Genomic DNA, 27789 nt, shown 5'->3' with positions numbered 1-27789 from the left:
CCGGTTGAAACAGTTTCTAATCGATCTGGCACGTCAAAAATGTGGTATATCCCAAATTTCAGCTTTCTAGGTCAATTTGGTATAAAATTTTGATTTTTTTCCCACATTTTTGGCCAAAATTTGATTTTCGAAAATTCACCAAAAATCGAAAAAGGCACTTAAGCACTTGAAATTTTGACAGATGATGAATTTTTGCCTGCTCTTTTGATCTACCTTTGTACGATTTAAAAAATTTCGTGCAAATAAAAAAAAAAAAAAAAAAAGTTGGAACGCAAAATCTGCGATTTTAGCTGACCTGTCAATCAAAATGCCTTCCATTTTGTGAGTAGGGCCACTTTTTTTTAGGACAAGGGCTAGAAATGTTCCTTAAGACCCCTCCCCCCACCTCTAAGAAAGAAGTTGTCCCGGTGGATTGGCGGGGGGAGGGGGTGCAATAGACCCTTATGCCGCCCCCCCCCCACTATACTGTCCGAGCTCATATTCGGTTAGGTACTCATTCAGAATTTTGATTACTAAAGTTACTTTTTTTAAAATTTTCAAATAATCAATTCTTTCAAGTTTTCACTCTATACTTATTTCTTGGGAAAAAAATGGTGAATAATTTACAAAAGCATTCACTTTTTTAGTCTTTTTGAACTGGTATAGAAACTGCATTTTTAACGTTACGGTTAGAAAGCTTTGCCTTTGGCTGAAGTTTTCGAGATCTTGTTTTCTGCCAAAAATAGCAGAATGTTTCGACTTTTGTAGAAATTGCCAAAAAAAGTTGTTTCGTGCCAAAAGTTGCTGGAAATTTTCGTTTGTTCGTAGAAAATGCTAAACGTCTATCTTTCTCTTCCAAAATTTACTCAATAATCTTGCTTTGTTGTCAAAAATTGCCAAAATCATAGACTTTCTTTTTGCTGAAGTTGTCAAAGTCTCGTTTTTTTCAACGTTTTTCAGAAAAACTCATTTTTTACCATTAAGTTGTTAAAAAGTAGGCAGTGCCGGTGCCAGGATTTTTCTTTGGAGGGGGATAATTGGGTCCGAATCAAAAAATTTTGCAATCTCATTTTTTTGGGTGAGGGAGAGAGGGGCAAAATCAACCTTATGACACAAAATTTTGAAGAATTTCCCAGTTTGTTTCTACAATTTTAGAACTAGCTAAAAACATAAGATTTATAATCGACATCCATCTCAGTGAAGCAAGAGCGCCAAAATGTTTAGAAAATTAGGTATTAGGTTTCACTTTTTACCATAAAAAATTATTTCCAAAAAAACAGGTCTCCGGGGGGGGGGGGGCTTTAAAACCGGCACTGAAAGTACGTCCATCACTATTTTTGGCTGTACTAGAGTAATTCCAAAAGGTCTCGCTGTTTGCCAAACATTGACAATAAATTCTCGCTTTTTAGCCTAAAAATGCCAAAACTTGTCAAAAAGGTTCACCTTTTCGTCAAGAATTTCCGAAAGTTGTCGCTTCTTACCAACAATTATTCTGAAAAGTCTCAATTTTTTTCACATTTTCACTCAACAAACCCATCTTTTAAACCTTAATTTCGTATTTAGGGAAATTACTTTCCTCCAAATTGCACTTTTATTTAGCTTGATTTTTCAGGAGAAATTTCCAATTTTATTTTTTGAAAATATTTCTAAAATGCATCCTTCATCTATTCAATAATTACTTAGGTACCTGATTTTTACTTACCTGCTTCTGCTTGACATAAAATAGTAAACTTGAGTATCCACCATTTCGTAATTTTGTGTTTTGCATCGCAAAAGGCAACTTAAATTTTGAGCATTAATATTCGACTAAGTACATAAATATTATTTGAGCAGAAAATTTCCATGTTCCGTTCACTTCAGATTAATTGATGTTTTTCTTCTCAATGTACGTGTAGTAAAATGTTCATATTTCCAAAAAAAAAATTTGTTGTCAAAACTAAAAAAAAAATGTAAGGAAATGAAAACATCTTGAAAAGAAAGAAAAAATGAAACATGTAATACTCGTATTATAACACTTAATTCATATTTATACATTTACAATTTATCCTTTCGGAGACATTTAATAATAAAAGTACACCTATTACATTATATTTACAAAGCATCATGCACCTGTTTTGACAAATTGATTGGGTTACATATATGTGACGCAACGCGACAAAATCGACCTTCGAGCCGAAAACAAGTTTTTGAGTTATGGGGGGTTAAAGTTTTCAGTCCAGTTCTGCTCGTTTAGCGGAAGTGCTTGCGTTCTAATCAGGTTCTCCGGCTAAACTGAGCTAAACATAGTCTTGGATAACGTTTCTTGCCTGTTTTGTGTGAATATCACTGGGTAAAATGGTTATTTACATTGATACAGGGGGCTCAGTCGTGATTGCGCTCATTTTTTCAATTTTTCATTTTATTTTTTCATTATTTCAATTTTGAAATCGATCTGGAGGCGAAACAAAGCGTTCTACGAGAAAAATACATCGAGCAAAGTTGTAGAGAATTAAATTTCCAAAAACCTATAAGAGGTTTATTTTTCTCCTAAATGCATAGTTTTTCTGTTTTTCTCAAAAAACAGAAATTTTATGGTAATCATCATGAGGTTTTTGTTTTTTGAGAAAAACAGAAAAACTATGCATTTAGGAGAAAAATAAACCTCTTATAGGTTTTTGGAAATTTAATTCTCTACAACTTTGATCGATGTATTTTTCTCGTAGAACGCTTTGTTTCGCCTCCAGATCGATTTAAAAGTTGAAATAATGAAAAAATCAAAAAAAAAATCAAAAAAATCAAAAAAATGAGCACACTTCTGACTGGATTACCATGTATTTGGAGCTATGCAAATCATAGGGACTTCTGGGTGGTTTTAAATGATTTTTGAATGTCCGAGTACCGAAAATCCGTCAAAAAGTGAAAAATAATTTTTTAGGTCCGAAGGTCGATTTTGTCCCGTTGCGTCACATATAGGTACAGTTATGTATTACATTTATGTACGTTCAAAGATAGTAAAATTATCACACAGTAATTGATGTATATAGTAGAAGATTAGGACACCCTGTTGTGATTTTATTATAAGTAGGTATAGGTATTTTTTTTTAGCAATCATCTAATAAGGTCTCCAAACATCCGAATGCTTGGATGAATTTTTAATCGAAGTTTTACAAAACTCGGTCGGCGATGGAGTCTTTTTACGTACGGGTGAACTAGGAGCACTGTCAACCTTTCTCTCGTCGTCTTCTTTATTAGTAACATCTTCGAACGAATTTTTCAGCTGGAACGCCGAGTACGGATTGGGATAAAGTTGAGTGTACAACCATTGAGTAGATGAAGGCAGCAAAGGTGAATTGAGGAATAGACTGAACAACGTTGAGGTATGAGGAAATGAATTGTAGCGCAGAGGTGGCTGCAGTAATTTGTTATCTGCTGGTTGGTCTGAGGTTTCTGGTGGTAAGTCGGCGTTGGGAAGGCGGCTGCTGTCGAGTTTGTATCTTTTATGCCTTCTGATTGATGATACTGGTGTGAAACTACTGGGTGGCGATTTTGATCGGACTGGGTCGTTGTTGCTGAGGATTGAACTGGGTGTTAGAGATTCTGGTAACATACCTGCGAATAGCAATGAATTTAATGCTCCGATATTTATACACAGCTTTTCATTTCTGTTTTCAAATATTTTGTTTTTACGGGATAAGACATCGTTTCGATTTTAAAAAAGTCATTTTGGAATTCGATACCTTAAAATTACAAAACTCTCATATGACTACATTAGGCTGATTCATGTGATTAACAACTCAGTCCAAATTCCTGAAATTTTGGAAAATTGAAAAAAATTCTTAGTTTACTGAATACGGAGCTTGGAATTTTTTCAAATTTTTTGTAAAGAGCATTTTTCGACTTTTTGTAAATTTTTTGAAATCTTTGGGTCAAAAATGAGGAAAAATCAAAATTTAATCAAATTGATCTAAAAAGCTGAAATTTGGCAAACATTTTATAGTCCGGCATATGACAATAGGAGTAATTGCACCCCCCCCCCGCCGATCCTCCGGGACAACTTTTTTCTTAAAGGGGACATCCTAAGGAACATTTTAAAGCAAACTTGCCAAAAAAAAAGTTGGCCTTACTTACAAAATGGCGGCCATTTTGATTGACAGGTCAGCCGAAATCGCAAATTTTGCGTTTTAACATAGGACTTGCACGAACTTTTTCAAACTTTACAAAGGTAAATCGAAAGATCATGCAAAAATTTATCACCTGTCAAAATTTCAAGTGCTCAAGTGCGTTTTTTGATTTTTGGTGAATTTTTGAAAATCGAATTTAGGCCAAAAATGAGGGAAAAAAAATCAAAATTTTACCAAATTGACCAAGAAAGCTGAAATTTGGGATATACCCTATTTTTGACATGCCAAATCGATTGGAAACGGTTTCAATCCATTTTGAGCAGTTCTGGAGCCTCCAGCAGATTTTTGAAACTCGAAATTCCCACAAAATTCCATCAAATTGGAGTTGTAAAGCTAAAATTTATTCTAAAAACTAATTTCAATACGCTACGAAGTACTGCAAGTGAATTTCAAGTCGTTTTGAAGCCTCCAGCGACTTTTTGAAAATTCCTGATGCCTCCAGCAGATTTTTGAAACTTTAAATTTTCACAAAATTTCATCAATAATGGAAATGGAAAGTTGAAATTTACTCTATACTCCAATTTTAACACCCTCTGAAGACGACTTCAGGTGGGTTCAAGTAATTTTAGGGCCACCAGCGACTTTTTTTGAAAATTACTGGAGCCTCCAGCAGATTTTTGAAACTTTAAATTTTCACAAAATTTCATCAAATGGAGATGTAAAGCTGAAATTTATTCTACACTTCAATTTTAACACCATCTGAAGACGACTTTAGGTGGGTTCAAGTCATTTTAGAGCCTCCAGTGACTTTTTTGAAAATTACTGGAGCCTCCAGTAGATTTTCGAAACTTGAAATTTCCCCAACATTAATTTATCAAATGGAGTCGGCAAGCTGGAATTTACTTCGCAGACTACATGGTGGTTTCAAATGGTTTTGAAGCTTCCATCTACTTTTAGGAAATTTCAATTTTCCAAAAAACCGTCATACAACCTTTCAAAAAGTTGCTGGAGGCTCCAAAACGACTTGAAATTCACCAGCAGTCAACTTCGTAGCGTATTGAAATTAGTTTTCAGAATTAATTTCAACTCTCCATCTTGGTTTGATTTTGGCCTAAATTCGATTTTCAAAAATTCACCAAAAATCAAAAAACGCACTTTAGCACTTGAAATTTTGACAGGTGATAAATTTTTGCATGATCTTTCGATTTACCTTTGTAAAGTTTGAAAAAGTTCGTGCAAGTCCTATGTTAAAACGCAAAATTTGCGATTTCGGCTGACCTGTCAATCAAAATGGCCGCCATTTTGTAAGTAAGGCCAACTTTTTTTTTGGCAAGTTTGCTTTAAAATGTTCCTTAGGATGTCCCCTTTAAGAAAAATGTTGTCCCGGAGGATCGGCGGGGGGGGGGGTGCAATTACTCCTATTGTCATATGCCGGACTATTATAATCGACCTCCTGAATCGATCAGAAACAGTTTCGAACCGTCTCGACTCTGGAGCTCTTCTGGAGCTTTCAGCTAATTTTTGAAAGTTGAAATGTCTACAATATTTTATCAAATAAAATTGGAAAGCTAAAATTCGCTCTATATTCTAATTCTAAAAGCTGTTCTGGAGCTTCCAGCTACATTTTATAAAATTCCAGTTTTCCAAAAAAAAAAAAACACCATAAAATTCGTTCAAACCAACTTTAGCTCGTATGGTCGTAATTGGTGGTCCTCTTTAGTAACCAATTTCACTAATTACATATCATTTTTTCAAAATTGGGTTCTGCCAGTTCAAAATCGTAAATTTCCTCAATGATATACGAGTACCTATCATAATTTAAGTTTTGAAACATCGCTAGAAGCTCCAAAACAGCTTGAAACCCCCCTCCATTGACTTAGCATAAATCTCAAAAATAGGATGCAAACTGAATTTCAGTTTTTTTCTTTTCTTGAACGGAAGAGGAGCAGAAAATTCAATTTTTTCAACTCTCTAAAATCTTCTAGAGGCTTCAAAATTGCTCAAAATAGGGGTCAAAAATAGCGCACATATCAAATTTTTACTTTCTGGATCTGTTTGGTGAAATTTTGGGTTTTTTCACATTTTTGGCCCAAATTTGACATTTAGAAATTCATGGAAAATCAAAAAATGTCTTTCGAGGACCTGAAATTCTTGTCGTTGGGTTTTTCTGTATGTTTTTTCGATCTAGTTTTGTTCAATTTAGAAATTTCTCAGCCAGTGCCAGTTCAGATACGTGTAGTTGCTTTGTCAGTGAAAAAAAAATCATTTTGAAAAATAACTGAACTTGCAATGTACGAAAATTATACATTTTCGAGTGCTTTTTGGAGTAGGAATGATTTCTAAAATTTGGTGCAAATTTTTGTATCTGCTGAAATATGATGCCAATATCTTATTTCTGCCTTCAAATTCCAAAACAAAATTTCAATAAGTTTACAAAATTTTTCAATTTTTGCTCATTTCCTTCAAATTGGAAATTTTTCTAGATTGTAAAGCATTCACATTTTTATCCATTTTCGAAAACTTTAGATTTCAACCAAATTTTTTCTCATGTCAAATTTTCAGAATAAAATGTTTTTGAAATCGAGATAAACTTCTCTCATGATAAATTATATTTTACTTCTTGGGAATGTTTAAATCGAAATTTGTTTCTGTTTTTGGTCATTTTAAACCAAGTATTCGATCACTCGGCATTTTTTGAATTTGTATTTGACATTTTTGTACTTCATCCTCCCCTCCCCCAAAAGAAAAAATCCAATTCTGACTTTTTTAAAACACCATTTTACTTATTCTTGTTTCTGATGTTGAAAATTTTTTTGTTACTTAAGCTTTCGAATTTTTTTTTTCAAAGGAATGAAATTCTGCGTTTTTAAGCATCAGATTTTTTTTTGTTTGGAGTAAAAAAAAATTTAGTAGGAAGCCAATTAAAAATATTTACAAATGATAGTATTTCATCGCACCTGTATAACCTAATATCAAGCTTTTCACTCGTAAATACGAGCCTCTAGCCGATAAGTTACTGTATATGGCTCATTAAATAAAATAATAATAATTTTATCAACGACCTTGTTTTTAAACTAATGATTTTATTCAATGACCAAACGTTTTTTTTTTTCATGTCTGCTATTTTTAATTCTTTTTAAGGCAGTTCTCAATTTTCAAAGTGAGTGATGACTCAAATTCAATTTTTTTTTTCTCAAATATCACAATTTAATTTTTCAGTCAAACCATTCATATGAAAATTTTTGAAATTTATTCATTATTGAACTTTCCTGGGATGTTACCGAGTTTCTTAAAATTGAGAGGTCACATGAGACTTGTTCCCTCAGAAATTCTGAAAAGTAGAAACTTTTACTATATAATTTTCCTATCTAGGGCTGAAAAGTACTACTTTTCCAACCTCGCGAGAATCGCTCGGATGTAAAAATAAGTACTTTCCACCCTCGTTCAGGAAAAATTACTTCACTAAACTCGGAGAAAAAGTGATTTTGAACTCGTGTGAGTTGTTCCCCTCACTTCGTTCGGGTCACAAACCTCACCCTCGTCAAAAATCACTTTTTCGGCCCTCGTTGTGTAATATACTATTTATTCAAATTTTAAAATGTGCATAAATTCTATTGGATCATCGAAAGGATCTCATGAAAAAATTGAGTGAAATTAGAAGACTCGTTTTCACTTTTGGTTCGAGTTGACTTGAAATGGGTCATTGACAATTTCCTTATTTTGAAGTTTTTATTCCCAATTCTGAACGAGTTTGCCATATTTGGGTATGATTTTCAGTTTCGATTGCGAAACATCGTAATATTGAAAAAACTAAGCCAACAATATTAAATACTCGTAATTGATAAATTCAACTTACCAGCTGTTGCAGATGGTAACTGATCAGTGTTTGTCAAATTCAGCAAATTTGAGAAATGCTGAGACTGGTGCATCGTTGGTAATGTCGAGCATTGCGTATTACTGCCCAATGGTAAACATGAAGGATAACCTCGATTGAACGGCACACACCAAGAATAATCGTTGCTATTCGATAATCCTAGATGGTGAGCTAAACCTGCAACAATAAAAATAAAACAGAAAAACTTGAAATCGACTTTATTGCGATCTTACACTTAAACCTCACGTCCAAGATATCATGCTCAACTTCAGAAAACCCCTGAAATTTGATTTTGAGGATATGAAATTTCCATTATTTGATTTTTGGCGATTTTTCTTTCAAAATATTCTATTAATATGGGGGGGGAGGGTAGAATTTCTGAAAAACTTCGTTTGAAAAAAATGTTTTTTTGCAGTTCATTCAATTTCATTGGTGAATTAGCTGCCTAATTTAAACCAAAATGCACGCCAAAAAAAAATTTCCTTGCAATTTTTAAATCCTTCTCTCAGTAATGCAAACTCTCTATTCAACAACTCGACGTCTTCTTTCACTCATATTATTTAGGTAGGTATCGGGTTTCTGGTTTCTGATTTCAGCCCTTCTTTATCTGAAGTACATATTTGACAGATATTTGATAGGACACCCTGTATAAACGCAGTGATATCCTTATAGCTATAAAACCTATCACTTGCCAACTCCAAACAGCAAAGCAACTTATACATTAGATCAAAATTAGATTTCAATGTCGGCTTAACGCTAATAACAATCCAGTTACCTATTCGGTGTATTAAATGTTGAAACTCGTATCCAGATACGTATACCCTACTTTGCGGCGTAATCAGTTTCAAAGGGTCAAATTGTAAAGGTGTTATAGCGGACCGGTGTGTGAAGGAATTATCTAAAATCGTGAAGGATTTTCCGTTGTAATAACTACTGTGCGGTATAGCGTTCCGCAAGATTGTGGGGCACATTGGGGTACGCCACAAACCATGGCGGTGCTAGTCCGCAAACCATGACGTCATCCTTTTCAATACCGCATCTTTAACGATGTTTTCAAAACATTTCTCTTCGCTCGTCTCCTCTCCTCTCGGTTGCGTTTTAACAAACGCACACGCAGCCGTGCAAACTTGCTAAATGAACATTTTGATGGGTGAAAATCCTCGCCTTCGCGGATACGTTTCCCTCTTACGTTTGGTGTTTTTTTTTTGTATTATCGTGTAGATGAATTTTTTCTACGAGATGAAATGCTCGAAATGGTACTACTGTAAGAGAGTCAATCGGATACTTGTCTGGGTCATTGTATTGGATATTCAGACTTGAAGGTGACGTTTGAACGACCTTGAGGTATTTTTCATGAACTTAGGGAGATAATATTTACGTATGGTGTTGTTGTTGAAAGCTGAAAGCGAAAGTATGAGTCCAATGATTTGTGCGATTAATATCGAGTTCAAATGTTCGTTTCTGACGAATAGTATGAAAAATGTAAGAAAGAGAAAGCGACGGGGATGTAAAATTGAGTGACATTTAGGTTGACTTAAGAATACGTAAGTACGAGTAGTGAAACTTTTTTGGCCATATTTTGTCTGACTTTTAAGAACTGGGAAAAAATTGTGATGAATTTTTGACATTAAGTACCTATGTCAAATTTATAAAAACTTTGAAAAAATTGATCGTTGATTACAATTAATTTCATGTCTAGTTTTAGAAAATTTGGAGACAAGTTAATGCATTAAAGTGGTACACTTTTAAACATTGAACCTGGCTCTTGACTTTTGAGAAATTGAGGAAAAATTCAACCAAACTGTTAAAATTATTGTCAGCTGATAATAATTCGATATCTATTACTTTTCTTTTCATTTGAAATTATGAGCATCGAGTTTACTTGAGCTGGTAATTGTTGGTAAATTACGTCTTGTAAGTTCTGGTACATATGTTCTGGCACATTTTTGGTAATTTATGAAAATTTGCTGATAAAGTTCTAGTAAATTATTCAAGATTTTTGGTAAATTCTTGTTAATTTTTGATAAAGTGTGGTAATTTTTGGAAAATTTTGGTAATTTTTGGTACCTAATTACGGTAATGTTTGGTATTTACAATAATTTTTTGTAGAATATGTTAATTTTTGTTAAATTTAGGTATTTTTTGGTAACTTTAGTAATTCTTAGTAATTACAGTAATTTTTGGTAATTACGATAATTTTTGGTAATTACGATAATTTTTGGTAATTATGGTAATTTTTGGTAGTTACGATAATGTTTAGTAATTACTAATTACGGTAATTTTTTGTAAAATATGGTAATTTTATAAGTAAATGTTGATAATTTTTGGTAATTATGGTAATTTTTAGTAATTATGGTAATTTTTGGTAACTACGGTAATTTTTGGTAATTACGGTAATTTTTGGTAATTACGGTAAATTTTGGTAATTACGGTAATTTTTGGTAATTATGGTAATTTTTGGCAGGGCTGTGGAAACGAAACGAAAGAAACGAAACAAAACGATTATTTTCAGGAATGTTGAAACGAAACGAAACGAAACGAAACGAATCGAATAGAAAAATTGAACGGAACGAAACGTTATAACGAAACGAATCATTTCAAACTTCTTCAATTTTTGGCTTTTTGTGGCAATTTGTTTTGTAAATTTTGACCAAATATTGTCAAATTCACTCAAATTTCATCCGTCTAGACTCTAGAGCCTCTAGATGAGGCTTTCTCTTCTGCATTTGTTGATAAAAATGTCTGTTTTTCCTCACTTTTTTGCCTTTTTTCCTGGAACAAAACGAAACGAAACGAAACGATAACAACTTTTACTAAATGGAACGAAACGGTATAACGAAACAGCTTGGTTGAAAGAACGAAACGAAACGAAACGAAACGTTGCAAACAGCCCTGCTTTTTGGTATTTACTGTAATTTTTGGTAATTACTGTAATTTTTGGTAATTACTGTAATTTTTGGTAATTACTGTAATTTTTGGTAATTACTGTAATTTTTGGTAATTACTGTAATTTTTGGTAATTACTGTAATTTTTGGTAATTACTGTAATTTTTGGTAATTACTGTAATTTTTGGTAATTACTGTAATTTCTGGTTATTACTGTAATTTTTGGTAATTACGGTAATTTTTTTGTAAAAATTGAATTTTTGGTGAATTGTGGTAATTTTTGGTGTATTACGGGTAATTTTTGGTAAATTAAATTACTGTTAATTTTTTGGTAAATTACTGGTAATTGCCGCTGAATTACCGGTAATTTTTAGTATTTTCAAAATTTTTAACTTTTAAAATTATTGGGTAATCTTTGGTGTTATCAATTGTCATTTTTGGTAAATTACTGCTCATGTAAATCTGTGGCGATTTTTGGTAAATAACTGACAGTTCTTAGCACCAGTAATTTCTGATGAATTTTTCTTGATTTTTGGTAAATTTCTAGGGTCTGTAGTGGGTTCTGGTGAATAACTGGTGGTTTGTGGAAAATTACTAATGATTTTTCTTGAATTACTGATATATTTCTCGTAAATTACTGGTCATTTTTGGCAAATTTCTAGTCATTTTTGGTAAGTAAATTACGGATACCTAATTATTAAAAATGTTGAGCAAAGTTCCATAATTTGCTTTTAATCTTGGTTTGATTGTTTTATTGGTAATTTTTAGTAAATTACTGACTGAGATTCCAAGTAAGCAATTGAATGTTGAAATACTCAAAATTGAGTTTTTTTTTGGTCAAAGCTCAGAATTTCATGATGAATTCAAAAGTTGAAAACCATACACTTTTTGAAAAGTGTGGAGAGAAGTAGGTATTAGGTACTATTTTTTTTCTTTTTAACAGACGAATCATCAAAATGAAAGTTCAACCCTTATTTTGCTTCTTGTGAGGACAACGACCCTAATTTTGATGAAATTTCAAAAAAAAAAAAAATGGGTGCAAAGTCTCTTCTCTTTTTAGAAAAATTTTGAATTATGGATATTTTTTTTGCTCAATTCAATTCGATGTTTAGAATTCCAGATTTAAAAAAAGGAAATATCATGAAGTTATTTCGGAAATTTTATGGGCATAATTTAGGTACATTGAGTAATTCATTGGTTTTGTTCTCATGTTCTCCAATTTGAGTTTCTTAAGAGTCTGACATCATGTCTTGATTGCTACCAATTTGAAAATTTTTGGTTTAATTTTGATTCATTTCTTCGACCCGATTTTTTAAGCCCCCCCCCCTTCTCCTCTGCTGTGTTCTCAAACGTGCCGAAGAAAATACCGAAAGATATCATCTACCTTTTGGGTTTAATTATCAGCGAAAAATTCTCATGAGAAAATCTCAACTCTAGTCAAACCATCATAGAAGAAAACTAATGGAGAGAAAAAATCGCCCAAAACTTATTCTGTATACTTATCGAATAGGCCTATAAAATTCGTAAATATTTGTAGGTTGCTCCGTCTCGCGTCTGGGCGTGTAGAGCGTCTTCTATATACGAGTAAAATCAACAAAAACGCTCATAATTCGCCGCATTAAGGGCGAATAAAGTTTACCAAGTTTACGACGCTGCCAGCACTGTCGATGCCGCAGCTACGAGTATAATACGAGGTCGACGACGTGACGCAGGGATGTATAAAAAGAAGGCGGGCCGGGCCAAGTCGTCGGGTTAGTACTTCATGTATAAATTTTTACTAACCAATTTAAGGTTGCGAAAAGTTTACGCGTAGGAAATTGCGTTTCCGCCACCGTCGAAAATTATAAAAGGGGGAAAAATTTAAACGCCGATAAGCGAATAAATTTCACAACGAATATAGATGACCTACGTACGTAAGAAGAAGAGCGCAGGTATAATGTATACCTACGTAGAAAAAAATACCATCTACGTAAGTAAGTATAGCGTATTATACGAAAAGGTAAAAGACGCAAGGAGCAATATTTTTTGTATATTTTGGGCGTTTGAATAAGAATCGAGATCGAGTCGGAGAAGCAGAGGGAGAGGGTTGGAAAAAAACCTCTTCCCACCTCCGCGCATTTCGGGCTCCGTGGGGTAAAATTTTCCAACGTAATAATGTTACAGAAGTTAATGAACATTGAGAAAAGTTTTTCGTAAGACAAAGCCTGCAAAACGCAGCCTCGCCCGAATATTAGGCTTATAATTTTAAGTAGCGAAAAAGTTATTATACTAATGGAAAGAGCTCTTTGTTGAAATTAAAGCTTTAAGACTTTGCATGTAATTAGTATCTGGAAGAGAATTTACGCCTTTTACAGTTAAGGCTCTAGCAACCCCTAATACTTATTATGATAAAGGGTTATTTTCGGCATTTACACTTTTGTATACAGGTTCTTCTCCCCAGTTCCTCATTCTCGGGCGCAAATATCACCGCATCTCCGATTGCTTTCCCTGACCTTTAAATATCCTTTCTTTGACTTTTTGCGTGTACGTATTCTCCAGTTTAAAAAATTTGTATTATAAAAAACGACATAGGTAATAAAGCAAGAAACGCAGACAGAGGAGAAAAAAGAAAGGGTTGGATAAATTGCATGCTGGTATTTCTATAAGTATAGATATAGGTACGTATTGTACAAGCTCATTAGGGCTGCGAAAAAATCTACCCTTGTGTGTACTTTGTTTTCTTCTACCGCGTAGATTAGTTTTTTTGAGGTAATACGTATTTTCATTGCATCGTGGGTTATAGAGGGAGGATGAGGGAGGGAAGGGTCATCTGAGCAGTAAAGCTAGTAAACGCCTACATGGTGAAGTACAAGTTCATTGCAAAAAAAGTTGGAAAATTTTAACCAATTACCTACCTATGTAGATGTTAGTTGGCCCGAAAAAATTTTAGCCTCGAGGGTGTCTTCAGAGGGCTGTTATATGCATGAGTCCTATAAAAAGTTGTTTTTTTCACTTTAATCACGACTGAACCACCTTTAAGAAAAAATTGGCCCACATCGGAAGGGGTTCAATTTCATTATTTTGTGTAGAAATTTTTCGTGAAAAATTCAAGTGATCGCCTTGAAAACGTGTTTTTAAAATTTTCAAAAAATCAAAAAAATCCAAAAATGAATTTCCTTTTTGAAAATTTTGATTAGAGTAGTTTTCGGAGATGCTCTTTTAATTTCGTAAGTTAACCTTGTTAGCTCTAAAACTGGATGGGAGAATGTGTCCTCTAAAACTATTGAAGACTAAAAAAATTCGTTCTAATTCAATGAGCTTCAATTTTTAAATTGAAACAGATACTCTAATTGGGGGCATGGGAGACTTGGAATGGGCTTGAGAAAGAAATATAAACACTCCAAAATTTTTTCGACATTTTTCATGAGCTGTATAATTTTTTCAGAGTGAAAACAAGTCAACGCAGCGACAAGATATTTAAAAATTATTTTAATAGATACTCTCTCCCACCTCAGTTTAGAATATTTCAAACCTCTCTGAAATGTCTGCTGCCTCCAGATTATCCATTTCAATTTTTTAGTTGACAAAATGGTTATAGACAAATTTTTACTGATTTGAAAAATTTTAATGTCTATAAAAATTCCCAAGGTAAAAATTATTTCGATTTCGGAGTTGAAGAATTTCATACGATTTCAAATTACATACATATCTAAATTAATTATCGGAATACTGATTTTCAAAATTCTCAGACCATTTCACCCCCTCTCTCCCCTCCTTAGTTGGCCTCGAAATTCTGACATTCCCCCCTCCCAATCCGATTGTAGTAATTCAATCAATTTTTTAGTCGAATGAATTTTTGAAAATGAAACAATTTATGTGTTTGGAGCGATACAATTTGAACTTTCAAAAAAAGAGGCTTTCCAGTCTTCATAGTCTCCAGTTCTTCTTTTCCTGATTATGGTTTCATCGGGGGAAAGGATTGTGAGATGATTTATTTCATATGACTTGCTGGTGATGACTGTGGATGTGGAAATATCTGACCCCCTTCCCTTTTGTTATTTTGTATGTAATTGGTATTTGAAAGATGGGAAAAATCAGAAAAATTTGTCACTCAAATATTGAACTGATTCGCATTTTCCTAAAAAAACAGACTTTTCGACTTTTCAAGATTTTCATTTTTTTCAAGCATGTGATGACGACAGTGTTTTTTTGTAAAATCTGATTTTTTTACATAAATATGGATTCTGCTTGGGGGGGGGCAATTTTGAGTTGGGGGCACGGCCCCTCCGCCCCCCGTTGCGGCGCCTATGCTTAAAATTTTTACAACAAGCCCGAATACAAATATTTAAAATTTTTTGTTTTTTTTCAAAATTTCTCATTTTTTAAATTTTACCTACTTACCCTAAGTATATATATTTTTTTGAAATTTGAAGCAAAATTTTGATTAAAAAAAAAGATATCAGCATTTCTTTCAAAATTTCCAAGTCTTTTAAAAATAAAAGTGTGGGGTGAAAAATCGTCATTATTGGTGATTTTTCTTTGGCTGAGTTGGTATTATGTTTATAAAAAGTTTTTCAAAAATTACCTACAATTTTTTTCATTCTTTTCAAAAACAGTGTAGGCAATTTTCATTCAAAAATTTCAGATTTTTTTGGAGAAATTTTGAAAATCTAGAGAAACAGAAAATTGCTCGGCAGCTGCTTCACAACTAAATAATACATATAAGTTAAGTACCTAATTCAAAGACGAAACAACGCCATTCGTGAAATTTCCAAAACTTCCCCTACAAACAGAAAATGTTTGATTTTCTAAACTTTTTTTCATTCTGACAAAAAAATCCCACTTGAAGTATACTGTATGGCTCGAAATCGAGGAAAATTTGGATAAACTCGTTAAATAGGTCGAGAATAACCCAAAACTCGATTTTTTAGCTTTCCAAATGATTTTTTTCGGTTTCTGAAAATTGTTTTTAAATTCTAGAGAAATTAAAAATTACGCTGGAGGCTCCAGAATGACCGGAAATGGTGAAATTCTGTTCCAGAGAGTTGATATCAGTTTCAGGACTAATTTTCATCACGTTTATCGAATAAAAAATATATTTTTTCAAAGAAGAAAAAAAGTTTTAAATTTTCAAAAATTCGCCAAAAATCAAAAAAACAATTTCAGCGACTGAAATTTCGGCTATGGGGGTTTCAGATCGTGCAATTTCCAAAAATCAAGATCCCGTTCAATTCGAAGGCACACACCTAGAGAAATTTTCTTGTTAGTAGGTAATAAAATCAACATTACTCAAAACCCCATCGTATATTCAACGATTCCAAATCACAAAAATCATCTCTTGAATTTTTCATCCGTCTCATACCCGTTTGTTTTCGCTCCAGCTCACTTTGAAAATAAGGGAGTCGGAGTGCAAATTGACTTCGTATCAGTTACCTAACTTTTTATGTTGGTAACTTACGCAGAATCAAAGAAACACGACCGCGGAAAGAATTATTAAAGACCTCGATATCAAAAGACATGGTCTGAGAAGGGTGTCTTTTTATAGGCGGAACGACACAGCAGAGAGTGAGTGACTGCAACGCACTATGCGTAAAATTTGATTCCCACTCGACACTTTTACGCGTATAAAGGAAAACTTGAGGAATACACGATGCGACACCTCCCGAAACTTTAACCATGCCTTTGCTTAGTATTCCCTCGTATATCGGATACCATTATGTACAAAATGTATCTGTTTATTAAATAAACGACGAGCATGAAGGTTTAGAATTGGCGTATTTCGAGTTGAAACATCGAATATGGATTATCGTTTATTTATCACGTCGTAGGTCGTTAGAAACGTGGTAGTAGTGGTGATAGATATCGTTCTTTTAAGCGAATTAATCTCATTCGAATGGTATTAGTAAAAGTACAAAGAGGTGCACTACCTACTCGTATTTATTGGTACCCAGCAAATCTTAAAAGAAGAGTCGAACTTTGGCTGGAAATATTCCAAATGAACGAGGTACTTAATTTAATTTCACACGTATGCAAAAGGGTACATCGTAGACTTCGGGCTGGTTCGCCTTCATTTTGGTAATCAACTATACATAGTATAATGTACAGTATAGCATACAACAAAATGGTTTATTCGTGCAGTTTGTACAGCCATTCGTCGTGTGGCAGTACGACGGGCGACACCCTTAAGTAAAAAATCTTGGCAACGTGTTTACACAGCCCGAAAGTCATCCCTTTGAAATCGTGCTTCTCGTGCTCACTCTGCGCTCGTACACCATCCAGAGCAAATTTTTCAAAACCTAAACAAATCTTCAACCCTACGCGCGCAAAATACCAAGCCAGGCCGACAATTTTAAAACGAAATCGCATTAAGCATCGAGGTAGGCGGTAGCGGTCGCAACAAAGGTTCTGGCAATTTATTAGCCTGAAGAAAAGCACCTCATTAGTTCTTGTCCGGGACACGTGTGGCGATGAAGTGATTACTAACTATGCAGTCGAGAGCCGAGGCCGAGAGGTTACCTTACATTTTTCTTTTTACTTCTTGGTACAGTGTTCGTTGTTCGCTTTTTTAGACGTATTTTCTCGGCGATGGAACTGTTTCAGTCGTTTTATTGTAACGTTTCAGAGTTTTTTCATTATTCCGGCGATTTTATAAATGTTATAAACGTTTTGTGGAACTATTTGGGATGAAAAATATGATGAGGAGGGAGGGGGGAGATATTCCGGCATAATTATTTCTAAAAATTAACCAATAATTCTTTGACTTTTAGTATAACATTCGTACTCCAAAAATTAATTTTGAGCTGAGCTTTAATTTACTCCAAGATGTCTGACAAAAGGGTATTCCCAGATAAAATAGGCGAAATGGTTCTATTCCCAGATTTGGAAAATTATGATGGATTATTATTGGGTATCTCCAAAAAAAATTTTCGAACTAAATTTCCGCCCGCCCCTCGCTTTACCCCCTTGGACAGCATAGCCAAAAAACATGTTTTTTGCGAGCAAAATTCTGTATCCATGAGTACTGGGGAGAAAATTCTGATACCACACGGAATGTGTAGGGGAAGCCTGGACCATTCAACACGATTTTTTTCAAAAAAATTCATCATAAAGGTAGGGGTAAAATTGACAGGAGAATACTTTGAACCCTGGTTGGGCATCTACGAGTAAAATAGCCTATTCTAAATTTGAATGGTGATATTCAAGAAGAACCCATTGCCAAAAAACCGGTTTTGAGAAAAACACATTTTTATATTTCAGTGTTGCACTACTTTGGTTTACAATGATATCGCGAGCTCCGGTTTGTTTTATTGAACAGAAGCATCTTTCCACTATTTATTTCTCGCGCAGTCATTTTTTTTTCGACCACCGACATTTCCGTAGGAGCGCTTTACAAAAGAGACCATGATAGGACCTTCTTAAAATGACAGGACCTTCTTGCGGTTATTTCACCTAAAAATTGATTTCATTCCTTCTCAAGCCCACTAAAAACATGAAATAGTTCAGACAACTTGTTAAGTACGTAATTTACAAGTTTAAAACACCAACTCTTGAGGAAAAATTAAATTCAGAAGTGACCCTTCTGAATTTTAAACAAATAAAACCCCCCAACCAAAAAAAACCTGGATTTTGATACACTACTCGAATTTTTGTGATTTTTTTCAAAATTTGATTTCGGTAGCACCTACCTTAGGGGCTGAGTAAAAAAATGACTTCGGATTCGTGTTTCTTAATTGACCCGAAAAACCTATATTTTGACATATCACTCGATTTTTTAAAATTTTACAAAATTATTGATTCTGGCAGCACCTCTCCAGGGGCCTCCAAGAGGTATGTGGGAAAAACGGACCTCAGATTCGTGTTTCTCGACCCAAAAAACCAATATTTTGACATATCACTCAATTTTTTTCATTTTACAAAATTTGATTTCCGTCGCACCCCACTCCCCCTCCCTCAAGGGGTCGGGCAAAAGAAAGGACATCAGATTCGAATTCCTCGTTGAAAATTACTACAAAATCACTACTTCCAACTCTTGATATGGTCATAGTTTTGTTGTAAAACCCCGCATGCACGCGTTTTTTTTGCCATCCAAGTCACTATGGGATGGGCCAGCCTCACCACCTTCATATGGCTGCTGTTTGTGAAAAACACCACATGGCGCGCTGAGGTTTGCGCCATCGTGCCTAGCAAACGTCAGAGATTTGAATTTCATGAACTCCTCAAAAAGGGCCTATCAGTCGATAGGACCTTCTTGAATATCAACATTCATTTTGGTGTAGAATATGTAAAATTTGATGTAGAATACAGGGCTTTCAAACCAAAACCAAAACCGAAACCCCCAAAAACCGATTAAAATTGCTCAAAACCGAAACCAGGAGCGTTATTTTCCCACAACTAAAATCAAAACCAAAACCAAAACCGGGAGCGTTATTTTCTCAAATTCAAAACCAAAACCGAAAGCGTAACCGATTGAAAACTGAATTGGTTTTGGTTTTGGAATTTTTCAGGTAATTAGCCCAATTAATACTGCATTTTTGGTAAAAATTAACTAAAAACTGATGCTAAAGGTGAAAAAGCCTGAAAACTAAAAAAGTTGACAAATTTGGCACTGCCAAAGTGCCGATTTCTAGTCACATACACAAAATATTTGAAAAAGTGATCACTTTCTTGGCTTTCTTCCCTCTAAAAGATGGAGAAAAAGGAAAAAACTAAAACCAAAACCGAAATCGAAACCAATTCCTTTGAAATCAAACCCTTTAATTAAAACCGGAATGAGAGAGATAATATTTTAAAAAACCAAAACCAAAACCTTTACTTTTTCAAAAAACATAAAACCAAAACCAAAACCAAAACCAGGAGTGATATCTATCCGGTTTTCAAGCCCTTGGTAGAATACATAAAATGAGTAGAAAGCATAGAATGAATAAAATAGGCAATAAAATGTGTAGAATGCTACAATAACTACTACTCCATTCCTTTTTTGTTATACTCTAATAAAAATTAAGGATCACGATGCTTCGAGTGATTATTTTCCATTGTTTTTCTCTTTTTTACTCATTGTTTCATTTTTTGAAATGATTATAGTCATCAAATCCAGTGATGGCAAAACTTTTGTGTTTCAGTTTTCACATGTTTAATTTCAGTTTCAGTTCTACGTAGTTTCACTTTTTTCCTCATCAAATTTGTAATATTTTGGGAATTTATTGGAAAAAATTGACTTCCAGAAATCATTTTTTTTTTCAGTTTCAGTTTTCAGTTTTTAGTTTCAGTTTTGCTTTTTTCAATTTCATGTTTCAGTTTTCTGTCACTGATCAGATCCGATAAATTATTTGTGGTTCAAGTTTTTATATTTTTTTCACCTGATTATTCAAGTTTTTAACGCTTTTTCAAATTTTCCAACATAAAATGATGGAGACAAAAAATTAAACTGTTTCAAAAAAAATATCACCTGCTCACTTATTCTACACATTCTACACATTTTACCTGGATTTCAGGCTATTCTACGCGTAGAATGTCCATGTATTCTACTTACATGGTGTATTCTACAGCACAACCCTGCTTTGAACCGCCACAACTCTTAGAGTTGGGCACAAAAACTGTTTTCGCTAAAATGTATCTTTTTATAAGTACTTTCTTCCTACAAATCCATAAAATCAAAATTTTGTCTGCAAAAGGCTCATATTCGCAACAAAAAAATTTGAACAATACATTATTTGGTTTTTTTTTGCAAAATTAAGTGATATACATATGCGAAAACTGTATATATAAGCGTCAAATTTTACCCTGGAAAGAAACGTGTTCAAAAGGTTGTCAAAATGCGCATCTACTGAAGTTAGCAAGGATTGTAATCATGAGCTTTGTGAATAAAAGAAATATCAAAAAAATTCAAATTAAGGTCAGAGCAATTCAGTTACAATTCTCACATTCTTTTCAATTTAAACCCGTTTCCACAATGCTGGGTGAAAAAAAATCCTTCAAAATGAAAATATTCGATATCGCAAGCCAATCTTACAGAAAGTTACCAAGAATGGGCAAATTCCACCAAAAATTGTTCAGAAGTCTAACTGAAAATCAGTAATAATTACAGAAAATACAAATATCTATTTCAATTTCAATTTTTAAAAATTTCAACAAAATCTTTTCCAACCCCAAAAAGTGCCATAGGTACACACGTGTTCAACATATCTTACCAAAATTTAAATACTTGGAAAAAAATCGCCAAATTGTACTAAAAAGTCATCTTAAATTCGTTCTAGATCATGGATTGGTTCAAAATCAGGTTATTGTCCTAAAATCAAGAGGTAATTTACGCGATTATAGAAAAATCCAAGTCAATGTCTTGTGACTTAATCCAAATTTGGCTTGACAGTGAGAGGAAAAATTTTTGATAACGTCAAAAAAATGTATTTTTTGAGGATTTTGGCAACAAACAAGACTTATTTGGCAATGTTGACAAAAGTTGGAATTTTTTTATAATTTTAAAAAAAAAGGAACTTCTGTACAACATTTTGCGTGGTACCAGAATCCCCTCCCGCCGCCCCAACTACTCATGGATATGGATTTTTCCCGCTAAAAACGTGTTTTTCGGCTAAACTGTCCAAGGGAGGTGGGTTGAGGGGCGGAATTCCCGCTCGATTTTTTTTTTTGGAGGTACCTAACAATAATCCATCATAATTTTTCGAATCTGGGAACAGGGCCATTTCACTCATTTTACCTGGAAATACGAGTACCCTTTCAAAATGAAAAAGCAGGACTTGGGCTCGAGAAGGATTTTTGGCAGGAAATTTTTCAAACACTTCACAACTTCTCAATTGAAGAGGGGTCAATTTTTCGCTTTTTTAATGTCATTCGAACGTGATAAGATTTTTTCGGCGGAAGTGGGTGTCAAAAACTCTTTTACAATTTCAATTTTTCAAGATCGAAGCATTCTGCAAACACTTTTAAGAGAAAAAATATCTAAACTTTTCATTTGATAGTGTGATTATGTTTTCCAATATTATTTCATGGTGAGGGAGGAGGGGGTGGGAGAAGAGAGATGACAATATTTTTACTGTCTCAATTTTTTGTTTTTCGAATGTACAATTTCAATTTTTCATGAGCGAAGCATTCAGCAAACACTTGGGAAGAGAAGTGTTAAAATTCTATACATAAATTTTTCACTTTTCCAGTGCCATTGAATTGGCCACACTGTCAAAATGGCGACCAGCCGAAATTGAAAATTTTACTTCCCAACATGGGACTCGTACGAAATTTTTTGAACTGGAGGAAGCCAGATCGAAAGAGTGTGAGAAATTAATTTACGCAGCTAAAAAACCGAGTAAAGTTAAACTTTTTGAACTTCATTTGGTGAAATTTTTCACAAAATATGCTGGAGGCTGCAGAAGAGTTCAAAATAATATGTATTTTGAATTCGTTTCTAATCGATTTGACGATTTGGAAGGTAAAAAATGAAGTACCCTAAGTATTATACTCATTTTTCTAGGTCAATTTGGTATTTTGATTTTTTCGCATTTTTGTTCTGCTTTTTGACTTTGAGATTGAGTTTTTTTTTTCAGTTTACTAGAAACTAGATTATAATTGTGTAGGTTTATATTTTCGAAATGAGCATTAAAAAGAACGAAAACGCTGAACATTTCAAAAATACACCTCAATATGAACCGATGAATGGCGAGGTTTTCATAAAAAATTTCACTCGTCGTTATTGTACCTCGAGACTACGACTTGCTTCAAAGGGAAATTTTCCGATTTCATCTTCTAGAACAACCTGAGCAAAGATTTCGTACAAAATGAGAAAATTTAAACTGTTGGGCGATGCGATGGTTTACCGTAGTTGTGGAAAGTTCCAGTTTGATATTAATTTGGCGGAAAAATAATATTTCTTTGAAATTGGACGCGAAATCCTTTTCAATAACGACGATAGTACCTACCCGTCGTCATCGCGAAAATTTCCACGATACGCTTGCTTGCCAGTAAAAAGGGCAGAAGCAGATAGATGGTTATTTTGATTTAATCAAAATTCATTTCCTTCCGATCGGTTTTGTTTTCTGTCTCGAACAATCAGCGTATCTTTTATGGCGTTAGAAAACGCAGATATTTACCCAATGAAACGATACAAGCGTATAGAAAAAATAAAAGGTGTCGGAAGATTGCGTACGGAGATATTGGGGGAACGAGATAATTGTGTTAGTAAGACAACGACGAAGACGATTCTATCCCCCTAAGGAGCAGACAAAATGTCAACATAGCAACGTAATTCCGCACACGGAACATCAAATGTGACAAATGTATCACAAACTAGTCTTTTCGCTAACATGTTCGCATTTCTTAAACGTGAATGTTTTATAAATATCTGTGCAAACGTGTTCTCGTTTTTTTTTTATCTACCCTGCTCATTCGGATGGGATGTCTTGTCGTCAGTCGATATGGCAAAATATTTCGATTTCGAAATTTTTTAATAATTTTCCGTACCTATAGTCTCACGTCACCTATTTTTTGTCTTCGTCTGAATTCTTTTTTTTTTGTTCTCGTATATTCATTTTTTTTCTCAGAGAAGAGTTTATACCTACGTGTTTTAGGCTTTTTGAAAATTTTTTTTCTATTCGGAAGAGATAGGATGAATTTTTTTTATAAAAATTTGAAATTCGATACGAATACTTGGGCTTATATTTGAGAGGAATTTTTTCGGCGTTTATTCGTATTGAATTTTTAATGTGTACGTGAGAATAGGCACTTATCTGGAAGGGAAGTTATGAATTTACCTATTTTTTTCAACTTAGTTGTTATCAGGTCGCTTTTTGAATTTTTATCTTCAAGGGGTGAATTCGAGTTGACTGAAATTTTTTTTTCAGACTTACGAAATTATTTGGAGAAAGGAAGAAGGGTTTATTCTTTTCAAATAGATGAAAAAAATGTATGAAATATTACGATATGTACTTTGTATTCCTGTATACCTACATATACATATTTATGCTAATTTTCATTTAGATAGGTACCTATCTACTTTGTTCGAAGGTTAGATTTATTTATTTATCTAATCTTCCGCTGTATTGATTTTCAGATACCATTTTCAATTCTTGGAATTTCCCGAAGAAGGCTGATTGAAGGTAGCAGTGAACTTATGGATGATGGTGAGTAAAATTGAGTTTCAACTTTGTTGTTTTTTTTTTCAAATTTGTTATATTATGTGAACAGAATTTCTTCGAAAAGAACGATTTGTGTGTAATGCGAGAAGATAAGAGAGATTTTTGTTATCAGTTTTTGGCTAATCTGCTGAAAAAATGAGCAAATTTTACTTGGCATTTTTTTAGAATCGAAGGAATTTCTTCGAAAAATTTCTAGGTACATACTCTAGCTGATTGTGAGAAATTGGCAAAAATGAAAATTTGATATTTATTTTTGAGTTCGACGTAAAATTTTACGTTGAGTTCGATGGGTTGAGGCCTACTTTTTGTTCATAATATGCAGATTACGACATTTTCCATAAGTTTTCCTATTTTTAAGCTGATTGTGAGAATTTCAATTTTGGAACCGAAGGGGAAATCATTGTAATTTCTTTCAAGTTCAATTTTTTTAACCCATTTTGAATTTTGATTGATCGTTTAAAGTATAGAAGTATCATTTTTTGTTGCCCATGAGACTTCTGGGTTTATTGGATCTGTAACTTATTAAGGTGGCTCTCATTTATATCTACGAGTACATGTAAAAATTTTGTTTGAGATTTTTTTTTGCAATCTCTTAAATTATTTATTGGTTCTTATGGAAAAAAAATCGCCAACATTTTCAAGTACCCCAACTGAAAGTTATGTCCTTCTAAGAGCATTCTAAAGTAGAAAAGTGGCAAAATATATTGAAAATTCTAAATTTTATTGCTTCAAAATTTTTCTGATAAGTTAACCCATTCTTCAAGGAAAAAGCATTCCCTGTTCTCCAAACAATTTTGGTTCCCCTTTACAAATCCCTTACTCCTCCTTCCCATTTTTTAAAAATGAAGAAAATGCAAAGAAAATACCTACTAACATCAAAAGTTGACGAAATAATAGAAATCTTTTAATGTTTCAGTTTCTGCATCAGAATCCCTCTAAATGGCCCCATTTTCAGAAAAAATAACCTTCTGTAGCCCTCCCCCCCCCCAATTAATAATGTTGGTTTTCCCATAACTGAGCTCTCCCTTCCTCCCTGACGATTTATGAACAAAGTCAAAGGTAAAGAAACATGAAAAAAATTGAAATTCTGAGTCAGAATTCGGCAAAATTCACTTTTTGGAGGGGGGATAATCTTCCCCAGGATAACACTTCTTCTTCCAAAAACGAACTTTATTTAAAAATGGTGAGTCGTTTTGTTTTACTACAGAAAATTTTTGAAAAGTCTCCATCCACTTTTTCTATATTCTGTTTTTTCTTCTTTTTAAACATCGAAGCACTAAACAGGGAGACCAGCTTTGATAGTGGGACCAGGACTACTTGAAGAGATTTTTTTTTTGAAAAGATAACTGACATACCTACCTATTTGAAAGAATTCTGAGGCAAAAATTGAGAATTTTCAATTGAAATGTTTAAATAGGTACTTGTAATTTTTTTTTAAACATTGAAGAGATGTTCTATTTTTTTTTGACCTTGAAGAAAATGAAAAAAAGTACGAAATGAAATTATTTTCGCATAGAATCCAAGAACCTTGAAGGAGGGGGGGGAGCACGAAACCACGAAACTTCAAAATGAGAACCACTCTATCTAAGTTGATGGTTTTTTGGTCTTGCTGGCTTCTGATAGCAAATTTATGGCGTAATAAGGCAAAAAAAATGGTTAAAATTGTACAAAAAGTGCATTTGAAGTGCAATAAAATGTAGGTATGGAAGCTGAGTGGTTCAAATGCAATTTGTAGATGGAGGATATCTCTTTACGTCATGTCTCTTCAATTTTTTCGACCCCTATTAAGTTTAAGAAATGGGAGGGGGGTTGATTTTTCAGTTTTCAAATATTCCCTACAAGTTAAAATTTTTAACATTTTTTTTTCAGAATTAGATAAGCATTTAACACGATAAAAACAATAAAAAAAAATTTCGACAAATTTTCATAGGATTTAATTTTTGAAATCAGAATTTGATTTTTTACTAAAAAAAGAACTGTTGATTTGGGCGATTTTGGGATTGAATTAGGTAGATTCAAAAACATGTATTCACATCCATCCAACATGCACTACTCGACTGTCCTCAACTAAAACAGAACAGACTTTCAATACAGATAAAAGACCCCCCCCCCCCATCATCCCTCGTACTTAATACAAAAATTCAGTAATACAAAAATTCATCTCCCTAATAAAAAAAAAAAGGACACCAACCTCACAAACCAAATCTAAAAACCTCCCATTTCACGGGTGTAATACTTAATCTTGTAATTATAAACACCCCCAATTTAAAAAAAAAATGTCTTCAGAAAAACCAAATTTGAAAAAAAGAACCAAATAAGAGTTTTTTTAAAACCTTCAAAATTTTGAAAAATGATTCATTTTTTTCTACAATAATTATGTCGAGTATTGGCTAAAAATATTTTTGAATAAAATTTTTCTGGAAAACGAAAATTTCACAGCTGAAAAATTTACAGGATCATTGTTTTAGCTACAAAAAAATTGACAGTATCCTTTTTTTCCTAGAAACGATCTGGCTTTTTTTCGCGAGTAAAACTTTCTTTCAGATAGTTCCATGAAAAAAAGTAGTTAGCTTTCTCTTTTCATAACAATCCCTCAAATGAATAATGAAAGGGATTTTCTCATTTTGATATTATTATGGTTACTTAATCGAAAACTTGTTCCAGGAACTGTTTAAAAATTTTCATACCGAAGTATCTTAATACGAGCAAATTGATGCAAGCTTGATCTAAAATATGATGAGCATTTTCTCATCCCAATATTTTAAAAAAAAAAATATTGTGTATAATTGGTTCAATGTGGGTGAACATGAAACACTTCACCTCTTATGAGAGAAACTAAAATACTCAGATGGATTTTGTACCATGAGATTTTATTTCTTTAACTGATGTAAAAAATACTCTCATTGCTGACTGACCTCCGAAGAGCCAATTCGTAAAACTAGGTTAACGAATCTAGTAACGCTATCTAGAGAGAATGAGTCGATTCTCCTCTCTTGAAAATCACATATTGCATACAACGAGTTAGAAATTACATAATACGTATACCCTCGTACGATTTTTTCGCTTGAGAAGAAGGGGAAGAAAAAAAATTTTGAGGAACTCCCATCCAAATTCTGTTCTCTATCTGCTATTATGACATATTAGAGTACTTTTCAATCATTTTTTTGATAAGATTCTCTCGATAATGTAGCATTTTATCGACGTTCCGTCACACAAAACACCTTTCAAAGGTACAGGAAATTAATAAGGTATCGAGTGTAAGATGAAATTTTCGATATTTTTACCAATAAATCGGTACAGAAGGTAGTACGAGTACCTACCTCTCTCTAAATATTAACAAATTGCGCTCACTTTGAACGACGACAGCTAGAAGACCGACACGACACCACACCAATGAGAATCATCAGCGTAGGTACGCCGAGCAAAAGCACAGGAGAAAATTTTCGTCAAAGGGTTGATTATTTAAATTAGTTAACGAAGGATAAGCGCGGCAACAGATTCTATGTGTACTGATCTCATTATCAACGTTCTGTAAATTAACTATGGCAGCCGAATTAAAGCATTTAATGGTATTTGAGAGTAAGTGAACGCCGAACGCCGAACGGGGGATGAGCACGAGTGGGTGGTGGAGGAGGGGGTGGGGGTACAAGAGGTGCTATACCGTGTGACACGTCAAACATAAACCCTCTCGCGTTACTGCCGCCTTTCGCTCGAGTAATAGTTCACTTCATTCAATTAAAGCGAAAGTTAGCTTAATGCAGAATCAAAAAGGGGTGAGGAATTTCACGTGACAAGGATTTAATCAAGTTAGTACACTATCTGATACAATTCC

At 33.6% G+C, this 27789-nt stretch overlaps 1 protein-coding gene across 2 annotated transcripts in view; it reads right to left on the bottom strand.

Moving 5' to 3' along the window:
- Positions 1-1947: 1947 nt before the first annotated feature.
- The window catches only part of LOC135840485 (runt-related transcription factor 3-like), a 40722-nt gene continuing 14880 nt past the window's right edge, over positions 1948-27789 (bottom strand). For both annotated transcript variants that reach the window (XM_065357063.1, XM_065357064.1), the window contains exons 4-5: positions 7936-8130; positions 1948-3567 (exon numbers count right to left, since the gene is read on the bottom strand). In XM_065357063.1, the coding sequence (XP_065213135.1) occupies positions 3071-3567; positions 7936-8130 (692 nt within the window). In that variant the 3' untranslated portion in view covers positions 1948-3070. The remainder of the gene's footprint in view (positions 3568-7935; positions 8131-27789) is intronic.

Source organism: Planococcus citri, chromosome 3 (assembly GCF_950023065.1).
Source record: "Planococcus citri chromosome 3, ihPlaCitr1.1, whole genome shotgun sequence".
Classification (NCBI taxonomy): Eukaryota; Metazoa; Arthropoda; class Insecta; order Hemiptera; family Pseudococcidae; genus Planococcus; species Planococcus citri.
The sequence above is the reverse complement of the archived record's forward strand: the minus strand, read 5'-3'. Positions and strand labels throughout refer to the sequence as shown.